At 54.5% G+C, this 16,436-nt stretch overlaps 1 protein-coding gene across 1 annotated transcript; it reads right to left on the reverse strand.

Annotated features, from left to right (window-relative positions):
* Window positions 12,232–15,085, reverse strand: IER2 (immediate early response 2). Its single transcript, XM_003123342.4, has one exon. It carries the CDS (start codon window positions 13,877–13,879, stop codon window positions 13,214–13,216), a length of 666 nt encoding a protein of 221 aa, XP_003123390.1. The 5' UTR covers window positions 13,880–15,085; the 3' UTR covers window positions 12,232–13,213.

Genomic DNA, 16,436 nt, shown 5'->3' on the forward strand with positions numbered 1-16,436 from the left:
TCTCAGGGCCTCAGCTTCTGCAATGCAAAATGAGGACAGCGCTGTAATAAATCTTTGTGGTGAGGACTCCTTGGGTAAACTAAGAAGCAATAGCTGCTATGATTATTGTCATTCCTTTTCTTTTCTTTTTTTTTTTTTAAGACCACACCCACAGCATATGGAAGTTCCCAGGGCCAGGGATTGAACCTTAGCCTCAGTTAATGCAAAACTGGATCTTTTAACCCACTGTGCCAGGCTGGGGATTGAACTCTCACCTCTGCAGTGACCAGAGCCACTTCAGTGGGATTCCTAACCCACTGCGCCACAGCGGGAACTCTGATGATTGTATTCTTAAGACCTTAGGCTTCAAGTCTTCCACGGACCCAGGTTCAAATCTGAAATTCAGACAAATGTTGTTCTTGCCTGTCTCAGAGTCACAGGGGAGACAGATGAGCCACTGGGGTACACAGCCTTGGTGCATGTGAGGGACACAAGGGTGCTGAGTAAACTCTTGCCAAGCTCAGAAGTGCCTGAGCCTGGAAGGGTCATTAGGGAACAGAAGACCATCTGGCTTCTGGGTACCACAGATGCCATGGCAACGGGACAGGATGGGCTCTGGTACAATAGGAGTTGGAGAGGAAGGTTTAGGGGAGGAAATCACGCCAGCCTTGAGAAGGGGGTGGAGACCGTGCATGAGACCTGGCCAACCTGGCGGTGGCTGGCAAAAAAAATGGTTCTGAGGATCTTTTCCCAGCTTTCTAGAACATACAGAGTCACTGCAAGGAGGGAAATTCACCAAGAACAGGAACAGTACACTAGGGGTGATCCAGGACAATCAGAGGGAACGAAGAGGCCATTCAAAGGATGGAGCAGAGAATTTCCCAGAGGTGTGTGTGTGTGTGTGTGTGTGTGTGTGTGTGTGTGTGTATGTGTCCCGCTGGGCCAAGACTCTGCTCAGGGTGTTGGGAGGGCCCAGCCTGCCAGCCCACCTGCCTGGTCTGGCCAGAAACGCAGGCCCAAGCTTGGGACATATGGCCCCGGGGGTGCATCCTCAGGAGCCTTGAGGGACAGGGCTGGCTTTAGTCACAGTGCAATCTCTGGAAGGTTGGGCAACACATATGCCCCCACCCTTCCCACAGATGTCCAGAGAGTCCTGAGAAAGAGAGACGAGCCTGGGGAGAAGGGAACGAGGCCAGGGGAGTCGGGAGGGCACCCAGGCTGCAGAGACAGACAAGTTAGTGCTCAGGGACCTCTCTGGTACATTCCCTCCTCAGTAGCCCCACCCCTGCATTAGCAGCCTGCAATGCAAAGCAAAGCAAGGAGCAGCCAATGCCCCCCTGGCTAAAAGAAAGGCTTTGGGGGTCCTGGGGCGAGCCCCTTTTCTCAGCCTCAGTTTCTTTTCCTTTTTTTCTTTCTTTTCTTTTTTTTTCTGCTTTTCAGGGCCACACCTGCAGCATATGGAAGTTGGAAGTTCCCAGGCTAGGGGTCAAATCAGAGCTGCAGCTGCCGGCCTACAGCAATGCCAGATCCGAGCCACGTCTGAGACCTACACCACAGCCCACCGTAACAAGGGACCCTTAATCCACTGAGCAAGGCCAGGGACTGAACCTGCATCCTCATGGGTACCAGTTGGGTTCTTAACCCACTGAGCCACAACAGGAACTCAGTTTCTCCCTCAGGACTGGCTTCTGGCCCACCCCTCTTGGAAGGGAATGCCTCATCTCAATCAACACTGAGAATACGTTTAAAATCCCAGTAGCTGTTTATAAGAAAGTGGGGCAGGGAGGGGGGATGGGAAGGCAGCAGGGGACTACCTGGAACCCGGAGCTGCAGACTTGAGCCGCCACTACGGGCACACCGCCCACCCACAGGGGAGGTGTTCCACCCCCACCCCAGCTGAGTCTGAGCCTCAGCCGGCAGGGCCACAGCAGTGAGTAATTGCAGCCTTCCTTAGCCCTTCTGGTGGCACGAAGCCAATACAAGGTTCATTCCGGAAGGGCGGGCCACAGCAGAAGCTGGGGGCGGGAGGAGGGCGCCAACCAGGTGGAGGCTGGTTGGTGTTGGGTTGGCCCTGGCCCAGGCCCCAGAGCCGCCCAGCCCCAAAAGCGGGGCTGAGGCCCAGGCCCTGTGGCTTCTACCACACCCCTAACAGGGCAGTCGGCCTCTGCTGGCCCTCCCAGCCCACCCTTGAGTCTAAAGGGTGAAGCAGTGAGCCATTTCCTGTCCCAGACACCAGCAAGGAGGCCTGGCAGCCGTCTTTCCAGTCTAGGAGTTTGGGACAGTTTGGATTTGCTCAGTTAATAGCGATCACCAAAAAAAAACAGGAGTTCCTGTTGTGGCGCAGCAGAAACAAATCCGACTAGGAACCATGAGGTTGTGGGTTCGATTCCCGGTCTCGCTCAGTGGATTAAGGATCCGGCATTGCCGTGAGCTGTGGTGTAGGTCGCAGACGCAACGTGGATCCCGAGTTGCTGTGGCTGTGGCGTAGGTGGGCAGTTACAGCTCCAATTGGACCCTTAGCCTGGGAACCTCCACATGCCGTGGGCGCAGCCCTAAAAAGACAGAAAGACAAAACAAAAACAAAAACAAAAACCCCAAGCCAATTTTGTCCTTGTCAAGTCCCTGGGCTGAGTGTGCACAAATTGGGCCCTGGGGATATTTTCATCAGAGGAAGCAGGAGAAAAGATGGTACAGAATCACTGAGCAATTGGGTTTGAAAACGGTGAAGGAAGAGGCTGGTGGGCGAAATCAGTGGGATGTCAGGAGAGAAAAGGGCACACCAGACCTGGACTGTGGCTTTCAGCACCCCGAGCTCCCTTTCCTTATCTACAAACCAGAGATAAATTGCTGTGTATGTATATATATATAAGCAAGAGTCCACTGGTCTGGACAAAGATCCCTACCCACCCACCCCATCCCCTGCCCCCAAATCCAGGAGAGAAAGAAAAACAATAGACTTTGTTTTACTGGCTAGTATTTACTCTGTGCCTTAACTTCCTCAGCGGCAAAATGGGGCTAGGAAAAGTGCTTACTTTAATTCTGACCCAGGCTTGGGCAGCGGCAGGCGGGAGGTTGGGGGGTGGTTGACTAAGTGAATACAGAGGAGCCCAGCAAAGCACCTGGCCAGCGGTAAATATCAATATACACTGCCTCTTCTTAGAACAGGGCGTGTTATCTGGGGTCTAACCGGAAGCCTCTGGGGTGAGAAGCTGAGTCTCCAGGGGCCTTTCGGAGGCGCACAGAATCTTCTGAGGGTGTTTCTCAGGCTAGCTCTGTAAACACAGGGGACTGGGTATGAAACCTCAATTAACACAGTGGCTAGTTCCCCACCCTGTCTTTCTGGGGCTCCAAGAAAAAGCAGAATGTTTCCAAGACTCCCAGCTTGGCTCGCTCCGGGCCCCTTAGGGCCACCTGGTGCTCCTGCAAGAGAACTTCCCAAACTGAGGGAAACTGCGGGAAACCAAACCACCACTGGCTCAGGGGGCCAACCTCTCGCTGAAGCAGCAGGGCAGTTAGAACAGTGGTTGGCGAACATCGCTGTACTTTGAATTCACCTGGGACGTCGTCATCCCCGGGCCTGGCACAGCCCTGAGATCCTGGGATTTCTCAGAGCTCAGAGGACAGGCTAAGCCCCGCCCCGCCCCTGGTGGCACAACCCCCAGTGAGGGAGGGGCAAAGAAACAGGCCCTGTGACTCCATGGAGGAGAGCAAGCTTGGCCTTCACCTCACTGCTTCCTGATACTTTCCCAAACAAACTGTGGAGCGAGAGAAAAAACCGAGCATTTCTTGCTTTCTCAATTCCCTTGCCTGGCTCTCCCCAGCAGCTGGGCCCCCAGGGATGGGTTAACAGGAAGTGCCTGGCATCCTGCAGCCACAGAAGCCCATTGTTCTCTGGCTGGTCCCCTCCCCCTGTCCAGGAAGACCCTCTGGGGAGCCCCTTCAAAAGGGCCGAGCTTGTGTCTCCAGACTGCAGGCCTGCCTGTCGGGAGAGCTAGCACAGGAAAAGGAAACCCGCTGGGCGCGGGCTGGGGCACAGCTGTCACCACTGAGTCTCAGGGGGTTTCCGAGGAAGGGGAGGGCTGGGCCTTACCCGCCCTTGGGGGGGACAGCCCTCCTCCACAGTCCCCATCTGGAAGCCAGAAGGCTTTGATCTCAAGCCTTTAGGTACAACTTAAGCGCCTGCCTCCCTACGCCCATTTACCCCCACCCCCAGCATCTCTGGGTTAGAAAGTTTCACACCCCACCCCTCCTCCATCTGATTTCAGATCTTCTCTTTCCAGGCCGCAACAGTGACTTTTTCTGATTCGTAGACTTGGGGGGTGGGGGTGGGGGGGTGGGCTGGGTTTGCTGTGCTTTGGCAGAGCAGCCTGGATTTTGGGGGAGGGGGGCAAAAGGAGGCAGAGAGCAGTTAGCAATTCCCTGGGAGACCCCCGGGGGGGCAGACAAGGTGAGGGTGAGCAGATGGCAACCAGATGTGGGTGGACAGGCTGAGGGTGAAATTAATTGGTGCCAGTCAGGTGGTGGGCAGGCAGAGAAGGCAGGACCCCAGGAGGCCCCCAGGGAGCTCCCTAGGTGCAGAAGGGAGGGTGTCCAGACAGTGAAGGATAAGATTACTTCTTAACTGAGAGTCATGTGCTGGGGAGGAGGTGCTGAAGAAACCTAGAAGGCAGGAGAAATAAAAGCAGAGGGGTGGGGAGTTCTTATTGTGGCTCAGCAGGTTAAGAATCCAACTAGTATCCATGAGGACGCAGGTTCCATCCTTGGCCTTAATCAGTGGGTTAAGGATCCAGTGTTGCCACAAGCTGCAGCATAAGTCGCAGACACAGCTGGGATCTGGCATTGCTGTGGCTGTGGGGTAGGCCTCCGATGAGCCCTAGCCTGGGAACTAACATAAACAACCGTGGGTACAGCCCTAAAAAGACAAAAAAAGGATTTCCCATCATGGTGCATCAGAAATGAATCCTAGTATCCATGAGGATGCGGGTTTGATTCCTGGCCTCATTCAGCAGGGATCTTGTGTTGCTGTGAGCTGTGGCGTAGGTCCAAGATGCAGCTCCGATCCCGAGTTGCTGTGGCTGTGGCATAGGCTGGCAGCTGTAGCTCTGGTCCAACCCCTAGCCTGAGCCTGGGAACTTCCATATACCGTGGGTGTGGCCCTAAAAAGCAAAGAAAGAGAGAGAGAAGTGGAAACTCAGCGGAATTTCTGCTGAGAAGGGCTGGGAGACAGGAGCAGGCAGGGAGCTGGCCTTGTGGAGGCCTGAGGACTTAAGCCCTGGGCTCAGCTCTCCTGAACACAAATTTGGGGAGACCTTAGCCCCCCTAACACAAGTGGGCAGAATAACCCTCCAGGCTCAGCCTCAGCAAACAGATATGAAATGCCCTAGTGAGAGCGCCCCTGGACACAGGTGGGGGAAGTCTGGGCTCCCCTAAACGCAGATGTGTTGATCTGAGCTCAGCTAGACACTAGTATGGGAGAACTCACTACTACAGAGGTTCTGGATTCGCCCGACATAGGCGTGGGGTTCTGTGCTCCCCTAGACCCACAGTTGGGGACCCCAGTAGCGTGAGCCTCGAACTCTGGCAATCCCCATTTCCCTTTAGCTTTTTGTTCCATTTATGTGATTCCGAGCCCACCCCCAGCCCCAGGCGCCCCCGGGGCTTTCCAGAGAGTTTCTTGCTTTCCAGCGCGTTGCTTAAACCCCGCCCCCACACCAACGAGAAAGCTACAGGTAGGGGGGGAGCCTAGAGAAGAAGGTCTGGGTGGAATCCGTACGGGACCAGTTCGGGGCGAGGGGCGTAGCCTGGGCTGCGGACCCACCCTGGGCGTTCTAGGAAGTAGCTCCCTGCAGCGCGTGGGGGCGGATCCCAGGGCTAAGGGCAAAGCCGGGTTGATTTGCATGTCCCGCCCCTGTCTGTGATTGACATCCGAATAACCCCGCCCCGAGCCCTGGCTAGTTACCAATCCCCCCGGCCCCTCCTTAGCCTTAAAAGTCCTCTCTTAGATCAAGTCCCCACCCCTCGCCGCTAGCAACCTGGCTGAGGCCTGCATCTTACCGCCTCGGGCGAGTGGACCTCGCCCAGGTTCCTGGAACCGGGTAAACCGGTCTGGGAGGCGATTCTGGGCTGGTCTCGACCTGTGGCCCGGCCCTTTCCCAGCTCAGCAGTCCGAACTGGGGCATCTGTTCTTGGGCCCCACACAACGAAGCGGGTGGGGAGGGAGCGACTCTTGGGATGGGGGGCACCACTAGAGCTGTCCCCTACTTGCTCTCCTGCAGGGCGATCCTCTCTGGGCCTCAGTTTCCTAGTCTGTAAAAAGTGGACATCAGAAGGATCAACCTCGGAGTTTCCACTGTGGCCCAGTGGGTTAAGAATCCTACTGCAGTGGCTCCAGTCGCTGCAGAATTACCATCCCTGGCCCTGCACAGTGGCTTAAAGGATCCTGCATTGCCCCAGCTGTGGCGTAGGTCGCAGCTGCAGTTTAATTCAGTCCCCAGCCTAGGAACTTTCATATGTCCCCGGTATGGCCTTGAAAAAAAAAAAAAAGACCGGCGTTCCTTTCGTGGCTCAGTGGTTAACAAATCCAACTAGGAACCATGAGGTTGTGGGTTCGATCCCTGGCCTTGCTGAGTGGGTTGAGGATCCGGTGTTGCCGTGAGCTGTGGTGTAGGTTGCAGACTCGGCTCTGATCTTTCATTGCTGTGGCTGTGGTATAGGCCGGTGGCTACAGCTCAGATTTGACCCCTAGCCTGGGAACCTCCATATGCCGTGGGAGTGGCCCAAGAAATGGCAAAAAAGACAAAAAAAAAAAGACTGGCCTAAAGGAAAATAGCAAATGCATCATTCACTCACAAAAACCACCTAGTAAGCACCTACGAGACTCATCTCTGCCCTCATGGAGGCCACAAGCTAGAAGAGGAGACAAACCCAGAAACAAATGTAACAGAATAGTTGTGATAAATACTACTACTACCAAAAAAATAAAGTAGCTCTTGATTTGAATGGCAACAAATATAGGGGTCTTAGACCAAAGTGGAGGGCAGAAGGGGAAATTCCTTGATGACTTGCCCTTGAACTAAGCTGACTTAACTAGGTGAATAGGGAGGGGAAAAGAATCTTAGAAGATAACAGCATATACTAAGGCCCTGTGGCTGGGAAGATTGTGGCCCTATAAGGAACAAAAAGCAGGTCATTGTGTCCATAGAATGACGCCAGATTAGCCAGAGATGGGCTGGACACAGATCAGCAGAAACTTTCAGACAGTAAGTCTTAGGAGTTTTGTCTTTTTTCCTAATTCCTAAGAATTAGGAATTCCCAAGAAGCAGAATTTTCCTAAATATGGGATAGTGGGCAGAGTGATCCGATGTTATATAAATATCATGGAATAAATCCCTCAGAGTCTCTCCTTTTTCAGCTAATCTCTAAGGATATTCTTCCTTTGGCAATATTGTGTCTATAGGAGTTCCCTTGGTTACTCAGCGGTAATGAGAACCCATCTAGTATCCCTGAGATCTCAGGTTCAATCCCTGGCCCCACTCAGTGGGTTAGGGATCCAATCTGGCATTGCTATGAGCTGTGGTGTACATTGCAGACTCAGCTCAGATCTGGCTTTGCTATGGCCGTAGAATAGGCCAGCAACTCTAGCTCTGACTTGACCTGTAGGCTGGGAACTTCCATATGCCACAGGTGCAGCCCTGAAAAAAAAAGCAATAATAATAATAGTAATAACAATAATAATAGTGTGTCTTTAATCTTGCTAATCTTCTTTACCTCATACTGTCTACTGTTTCAGTAGGATCTTAATGGCATTGTTTCATTTTCATTGTAACTTTTATGAAGTTACCCTCCAAGTATAATGATCAAGGAGTGGGTTAAGTTTTATCTTTTTGCCATTTCTTGGGCCGCTCCCGAGGCATATGGAGGTTCCCAGGCTAGGGGTCAAATCAGAGCTGTAGCTGCCAGCCTACACCACAGCCACAGCGGGATCCAAGCTGCGTCTGCAACAAATGGGTTAAGTTTTTAAAAAAAGATTAGGTAAATGATAGTACAGTTGTTAAGCAGATATGACAAAAATTCTGACCCTCAACCATCTGAAGTATGGGAAATTCTAAGAGCCACGAGAAGCCATTGATTAATGAGATGATGAATATTACATTAAACACTTAGCACCCGCTTACGCCAGACAACCTCTTTCACTCTTTCAGGCCTGAGCTGGGCACTGACATTTGAATGGGGGCACAGGTGCTAAACAGAATATAACTATTCAGGCAGTGAGCAGTGCTCTAAGGAAGGCTGAGCTGGGTAAAGGAGCAGAGTAGCAGAGTGGGATGCTATTTTAGATCAGGTAACCCAAGAAGGCTTCCCTATGTAGGTGACATTTCACAGAAATCTTAAGCAAGTGAGGGTGGACTTATGGATGTCAAGGGGAAGAGCCCTGAAGGCAGAAGGAATAGAAAGTGCAAAGACCCTGGGGTTGGAACACACACCTGTCTTATTCTCCAAGCAGAAAAGTGGCCAGTGTAAATGAAGCAGAGGAAAACTGGGAGAGTGAAATAACCTAGTTTGCATATTATAAGATCAGTGCTGTGTAAAATAGATTGGGGGGGCAGTCAAGAGCTGGGAGGAAGCCACTGCTCTAACCTGGGTGAGAAGTGAAGGCAGCGCACAGCAGGGTGGGAGCCATGAGGGAGAAGGCTCAGAGTGGGATACAAAGTCAAGTTGACAGCACCTGCGACTAGACAGGATATGAGGGAAGGAGAAAAAGGTCAAGAAGGATTCTTCCCCCGTTGAAAAGCTGGCAGGAGTTCCCATGTGGCTCGTTGGGTTAAGGATCTGGCATTGTCACTCTACTGGCATGAGTTCAATCCCTAGCCTGGTGAACTTCCACATGCCATAGGCACAGCCAAAAAAGAAAAAAAGAAAAAAAGAAAAAGAAAGGAGATCCCGTCGTGGCACAGCAGAAACAAATCCAACTAGGAACCATGAGGTTGTGGGTTCGATCCCTGGCCTTGCTCAGTGGGTTAGGGATCCTGCATTGCCGTGAGCTGTGGTGTATCTGCAGACGTGGCTCGGATCTGGCATTGCTGTGGCCAGCAGCTATAGCTCCGATTAGACCCCTAGCCTGGGAACCTCCATATGCCATGGGTGTGGATCTAAAAAGACAAAAGACATAAATAAATAAATAAATAAATAAATAAATAGAAAGAAAGAAAGAAAAAGAAACAAAAAGAAAGGCTGGCAGGAAGTAGCAAGAATCCTCTTTAGGTCCTGCTATGCTTGGAATACTTTAGCCCTTGGGAGGAGACATAGATCAAGGGCTTGGACAGACAAGTCTGGAGGTTGAGAGGTGGTCCAGAGTGGAGAGCAGAATTTGGGAGTCTGGATAGAGGCGGCAGTTAGGGCCCTAAAACTGCATGAGCCTACCTCAGGGTGAGTATAGATAGAGGGGGGCCGGGCCTGAGGGACTAATATAGGAGGAAACTTGGAGGGTGAGTGTGGGGGGCTGGAGAAAGAAAGAATCAACCTGGTCAAATCATTGAGGTTAGTCCAAACTCTCAAGCTGGGAGGGGAGCTCTTGTTCACCGTGTGCTACTGGAGGAAGGAACCATTTTTCCAGTTCTCAGGTCTTATCCAAGCATCTGTACATACACTTGCACACATATACATATACTTGTACTGCTTTATGTGCTCCTGTCCCCCCCCCAAAAAAAAAAAAAAACAACCGTTTTGGAGTTCCTGTTGTGGCACATAGACATGGACAGCTCTACAGCACCAGGACACAGGCAGGCTCCATCCCAGGCACTGCACTGTGGGTTAAAGGGTCCTGCATTGCTGCAGCTGCGGTGTAGGTCACAACTGTGGCTAGGATCTGATCCCTAGCCCAGGAACTCCATATGCCACAGGGTGGATTGGGGGAAAAAAGCCAAAACAAACTTTCTTTATTCAAGTCTAGTTGATTTACAATGTTGTGTTCAGGTGTACAGCAAAAGCGATTCATGTATATACACAGATATACATATATATATTTTTTAGTATATATTCTTTTTCAGATTTTTTCCATTATAGTTTATTTGAAGATACTCAATATAATTTCCTTAACGTACAGTAGGTCTTTGTCGTTTATTTCATATGTTGTAGTGTGTATCGGCTGTAGGTGCTTCTTTTTCTTTTCCTTTTTTTTTTTTTTGGCTTTTTAGGGCCGCAACCGAGGCATATGGAGGTTCCCAGGCTAGGGGCCGAGTCAGAGCTACAGCTGCCGGCCTACACCACAGCCATACCAAGGCCAGATCCAAGCCACAGCTCGCCGCAGTGCCAGGATCCTTAACCCACCAAGCGAGGCCAGGGATCGAACAGGCAACTTCATGGTTCCTAGTCCGATTCTCTTTCCCTGCACCTTGAGGGTAACTCCTGTAGGAGCTTTTTTTTTGGCCTGGCTTGCCACATGTAGAAGTTCCCAAGTGAGGGCTTGAACCCATGCCACAGCAACCCCAGTGGCTACAGTGACAACCACTGAGCCTCAGGAGAACTCCAGGCCTTTTATGCTTTAGGGAGGAAGTGATGGATGGTCCACATTCTACCAGATCAGTCCAGGTGGATGGGCATGTAGGTTGTTTCCAATTTGTGCTAATTCTGGACAACACTGTAGTGAACACCCTTCTGGAGCCTCACGTTGAGTCCTGAGGTTCCCTGGGGGAATCTGCTGGTCATGAGAGCTGTGGCACTTTTAGTTTTCACAGCTATTTTCCTCCAATCCATTACTCCCCAGAGGGCCTGTCCCAATAACCCAATGCCCGTAATGGCGTGGAAACTCCAAACCTCATCAGTGTGACCTGTAGTGACAAATTTTCAATTTTGCCTATTCTGATGGGTGAAATCGGGTCTTGGGGAGGAATATATCTTAAAGGGATGTATGTGGGGAGGGGGTGTTTGTCCCGTCCGTCCCCCACTACATTATCCCAAGCCCTGACCCCCCCTCCCCGCACCGGAAACCCCCAGGGGCTCGGGCGGGGGCGGGGGTCAGCCGAGCCGCTTCCCGCGGAAGGAAGCGCCCGGCGGTTCCCGCGACAGGATGCGCAGTTTTGCCCCCTCCCCAGCCTCCGGGGACTTCCCGGGGCCGGGCTAGGTTCGCTAGAGAGTGGCTCCCATGCGGACGCTTTGAGCTAGGGGCGGGGGGCCTCGGTCCTCACCACGTCCCACGGGGAAGTTGTAGGTCAATCCTCCGAGTGGGAGACGCTGAAGTCTTTCACGTCTCCCGGGAAGGAATCGGGCAGCGATGGAGGCGAGATTCCCCTGGGGGGCCCTGAAGAAGGGAGGGAGGGGGGAGTGCGGTGAGTGAACGCGGCAAGAGGGAAGCCTGGGGCGGGGCCGTCCCCTCCACCGCCTCCTCCTCCTTCTACCCTTCAGCCTTGGGGTCAGGTCCCCAGGGGTCTCGGGAGGCCCGCAGCGGCCGAGCCTGCCGTCTGGAGGCGGGGCGGACTTTTTCTCGGCGCCTCCCGCCGCCCTCACTGCCCGCACCTGCGGCTCCTTTGTGCTCCAGCAGCCCCAGCCCCCCACACCCCCGCCCAGAAGCAACGCCTACAGCGTCTCCTCCTTAATCAGCTTTGGGGAAAATTGAAGGTTTTCTCCTCTTGGGCTGGCCAACCTGAGGTTGGGGTGGGGCCGATCCCACGGGCACTTCTAAACCTACAGCCTCGCAGGGAAGCTGAAGAGGCCTACTTCTCAGATGAGAAAACTGAGGCTGGGAGCTCACTTACTTCTTCGCCCGATCCTTAGATTGGAACGGAGCATAAAGGGCGCTCCAAAGCTCACCTGCTCAGCTCCACCCCAATCACGGGACCTCTGCCAGTGCTGATTCAGTTAATCGAGCGGGGGGTGGGGGTGGGGGGAGCTGTTGGGAAAGATCTTTCAAGTATCCAGAGGCGGCCTGTACCCCCAACCCTGCTGGGGCACTGTACCCAACAGTATTCCCCCCATCCCCAACGGCTGAACTCGGAAATCCCTCATATCTAGCCAGAATTATAGTGGAATGTCTAAGGAATCTCAGAAGGTGAGGTTTAAAGAAAGCTTGGAGGGCGAGGCGCCCAGCACGGAAGTAAGTGCTCTGGCAAAGAAAATGGACCCGGCCCCCTCCCGCCCACTCTGCCCACGTGGTAGCCAGTCTGACCGGTTTCTGGGGCCCCAGCTAGTCGCCGCCAGTTCCTGACCCCTTAACCCTGCCCCTCCCCCGCCAGGGAAGAAAACCAGACAGGCAGCACAGACTTTTTATTTCAATGGTCTTTATTTTTTCCTACCTGGCGTTTCTAGCAAAAGGCCAGATAGATGGAGTTAAAATCCACCACAGTAAAGGTAAACAGAACCTCAGAACGCCCTGGTAGGAATCCCCCCCTCCCCAAAACTGGCCCAGTCTCACCAGCAACTGATCCCGGCTCAGCCTTACAGCGCTCGGAGCACCCCCTCCCCCCATTTTTGTGATTCAGTCCAGGAACATTTGGGTTGTGTCTGAGGGAAGGTCAAGCTTGAGACTGAACATATTCCCACCTCTAACACACCAGAGGAGAAAATTTTTAACCTGAAATTAGATCAGCCCTCCGCCCTCGAAGGCATAGGGGCAAGGGACAATAACCCGCAGCACACGGAGGCCAAGTGACTCAGGCCGCCCTCCTCCCGTTCCCCAGGGCGGTCCACACCCCAGATCCTCCTCCCAGGCCTCACACCCACGCATGGCAACAGGAAGCTCCCCACTTCTGCCCCATGACGCAACGATGACCGCTTGCACAAGTATGTCACTGGAGGGGGAAGGGGAGTGCCTGGAATTCTCCGAGGTTGGAAACGCAAACACCTACTATTGAAAAACCTTGAAAGGGCGGCATAGCCCCCGGTAAAAAATAAAGTCCAACCCTGAGGAATTTAAAGAACCAAGTCTCCCTTCTCCCAGTTCCAGAAGGAGAGGGTAAGGTCCACGTCACAGTCCATTAAAACAGCACCTGTGGGCGCGGCAGGTCTGCGGCAAGGCGCCCGCGCCCCCCGGCTCAGGCTCCTCGGTGCCGCGACTGCACACAGGTGGCGACGGCTCCCCGGGGGCAGAGTCCCTCTCAGGGCCTCTCGGCAGCCCGGGAGGTGGCTCCTTTCCACGGTTTCCGAGGGTGCTCCCGTAGGGGTGGGCCTCGCCTCGGGTCTGCGCACTCTGGCCGACGGTTCGGCCCGCGCTCTGGGCTCCGGTAGCGCCGCTCGAGGGCCCTCAGAAGGCCACCACGGCCCGCACCAGCACGTTCAGCATGTTATCAGCCGGGCGGCAAGCCGGCTTCGCCTCGCACGCCGGCGGCGCCGTCGGCGGGGCGGCGGGGCTGCAGTTCAGGAGGCCGGAGAAGCGCCTCTGCAGGACACGCGCCAAATTGGGGAAGGCGCCCTCCGTTTGCGCCGGAGGGGGCTGCAGGCGATTGAGGACCTCCGAAGGGGCCCCTTCCTCCTCTTCTTCTAGACGGGCTTTCTTACTCGGGACCAGTGCGGCGTCCCCACCGTCGCTCAGGCTGCTGCTTCGCCGCTTGCGGCTGACTTTGGCAGGGCGCGGGGCACAGGGGGCAGGGGTCTCCTCGATTCTCGGCGCCTCCTGCGTGTCCATGGGTTCCGGAGAGGGAGGCTCACCGTCGGGGAGCGCTGCATTGGCTGCGGCTTCCGCTTCTCGCGGTGGGTGTAGGCGAGGATCAGGGGAGCGGGCGGGTGGCAAGGGCACCTCAGGCTCGTGGGCTTCCACCTTTGCCGAAAGGTAGAGCTCCCGGGCGCTACGCATGACCAGCGACAGCTGCAGACTCCGGTGCAACCGTAGGCCACCGCGCTGCATGCGCGAATGGTACATCTTCCAAACGGACAGGGTCATAATGCGTTGCGCCTCTTTCTGCACTTCCATGACGACTCGACGGCGGGACCGAGGTTTGGCGGGGACTCTGGGCTGGGCAGGGGAGGTGGCAGGTGCACTCCAGACTATGCGTTCGTTCACGCCTCTCTCTGCGGAGATACCCACACTGAGAGACTAGTAGGACGCTCTGCCCGGCCGCCCGCCACCCGGGCCCTTTTGTACCCAGTGTGATGTCACGGAGACGCCCCGCCCAATCAGAGAGCCGCATCCGGGCTTTCCGCAGCGCAGCGGGGCTAGAGACTCCTTAAAGGGACAGGGTGGGATTTACCCTGAGATGAAAAGGGACCCGAACTTGTAGAGGGTGAGCGTTCCCCAGTCCAAGCTGACCTCTCCCGGCGGTATCCTTTCTCAGTGGCCCCAGTGCATCCTTGCGCAGGCCCAGTGTAGGGGGGCCGTAGGTGGGGCTCAGGGCCGACCCACGGGTTGCGTCTGTAGAGCCCAGCGAGCTGGCCTTAGCTTGTAAGTTTCCTTTCGCACCTGGGAAGACCCGGGTTCCAGCCGGTACATCCCCCGTGGGAACAGTGCCTAGCATCTACCAGTCTCTTAATTAACGTTTTTTTGTTGTTAATAACGATGCTAGCAACATTTATTAAGCACTTACTATGTGCCACGCGCTAAAGTCTTTCCTTTCATAAATATGTTATTGATCTCTCACCTCCACTCCGCGGAGGGTAGTTATATCTGATTTCTTCAGGTGGGGAAACCTAGACAAGAGTGATTCGTCCAATATTTGCTAAACAAATAAATGGGCTACTGCGGTGAAACGAGACCGTTTGGGCCTCCAGCCCTCTCCATTCCCCTCCGTATGGAAGCGGTAAGAAGGCGGGACACGCTGGTTGCGTTGCCTTAGAGCAAAGATGCCCACTCCACGGGCGGCGGATGTCTGCAGACACAAGTGCAGTCCAGGCTGCCATCTCTGCGCTCCGCAAGAATCACCCTCCCACTTCGTCTGTTTCCCTAGGCACGAAATCCACCGTGGGCGTGGAACTCGTAAGGCGGAGTACCCAGCCGCAACACAACCCGAGTGAGCACGTGGCTGTGGCCCCCCAAACGACGCAGCGGTGCTCCGCCTCTGCTCCCCAGGAGGCGGAGTTGGGGTAGAAGCTGAAAACTGAACAACTCAGAAATAGAGCAGATAGAAAACAGCCGCCCCACCTTCCGCTTCGCACTACAGTTCCAAGGAAACCTAATTCCAGTTACTCAGGAAAAAAAAAAAAAAAAAAAAAAAGCAATACGGTTCGAATAGTTCCATTCATTCGTGGTGCGGGCCCTTTAAGGGAAGGCTCCACCGCCCCCAACTCTTGCGCGAGCCTTCCCGCCAAGAGATCTGCTAGACTTCCACCACTAAATTTGGAAGTAATGACGTAGAGCGTGCGCGTGAGCCGCTTCCGGCTGCCCATATAAGGACAGGAACCCGGATCTCGATACGGGACAGCCACGGGCTTCTTCCGGGCGGGGGTGGTGCCTTAGCCTCCGGACACGCCCCCTCCGCTCTTTCTCTCCCGGCAGCTAGGGCTGGCTGGAGCCCCCGGTTTCCGGAGCGGCGTTCAGCCCGGCCCACAGAGAGGAAGGAGAAAGTTTCGCTTCCTTCCCTCCGGAGACCGGGAAGATGTGACGCCCCTCCAGAAAAGCCCCTGCTGGCGTGTAGGGGCTACCTCACTGTTCACTCTGACGCCGTATCCCAGAGATCTACACAAAGACCTTGCCAACTCAAGCAGCTACTCCCTGAGGACTCTCATTCTGGTCCCCTCCATGGAGATCCTGCCCCTCCCCTTAAAGTGATCCTCCTTTGCACCTCTGGATCACGCTCAGGTCCCCCATCTCCAACTCTGACACATGGGGGGGTCAATTATTCTCTCTTCTAAAAGACTTCTCCCAAAACCGCTCCCATTCAGCGATCCTGCCATATATTACTCGCTGAGAACGTCCTCATCCCCGCTCCCCCACACTCCCAATCCCACGAAACTCCACAACGACATCCCCCGCCCAGGCGCTGTCTCTGACACACAACAGGGGCGACCTTCTGAGGGTTTCTTAAGATAGCCCGCTCCAAGAATCAGGACCCCACTCGGGCAACGGTCCCCCCCACCAATAAAAAAAAAATGCTTTCTCGGAGACCCCACACATAAAGGTTCTGTCGCACAGGCGGCCACCCTGAGTCCCTCTCCAGACATTCCCTGGTCCCACTCCACGCGCAAAGGACTTCATTGCAGGCTATCTTCAGAGTTGCCCCCACCACACTCCCTCCCACGACCCCCAGGTCGCACCCAGAAAGATCCTACCCTCCAGAAGCATTTCCAGGGCCCCCATCCAGGGCCATCCTGCCCCGGGATGCTTCCCTCCTCCGCAGGAAAAAAAGAGGAGGGGTAAATCAAACAGAACTCGTCACAGAATGCCTGCAGTTCACCCTGGCCCCGCGGGAAGGTGGAGAGACCACCCATCCCCATACTGCTCCCCAAACCTGTCACACCTGACCCTGGGCTGGAACCATCTTCCAGGACAGGATCTAGGTGCAGGAGCATCATAAAGATGATCTACTAATTGAAGG

The sequence above is a fragment of the Sus scrofa genome, chromosome 2 (genome assembly GCF_000003025.6).
Source record: "Sus scrofa isolate TJ Tabasco breed Duroc chromosome 2, Sscrofa11.1, whole genome shotgun sequence".
Lineage (NCBI taxonomy): Eukaryota > Metazoa > Chordata > Mammalia > Artiodactyla > Suidae > Sus > Sus scrofa.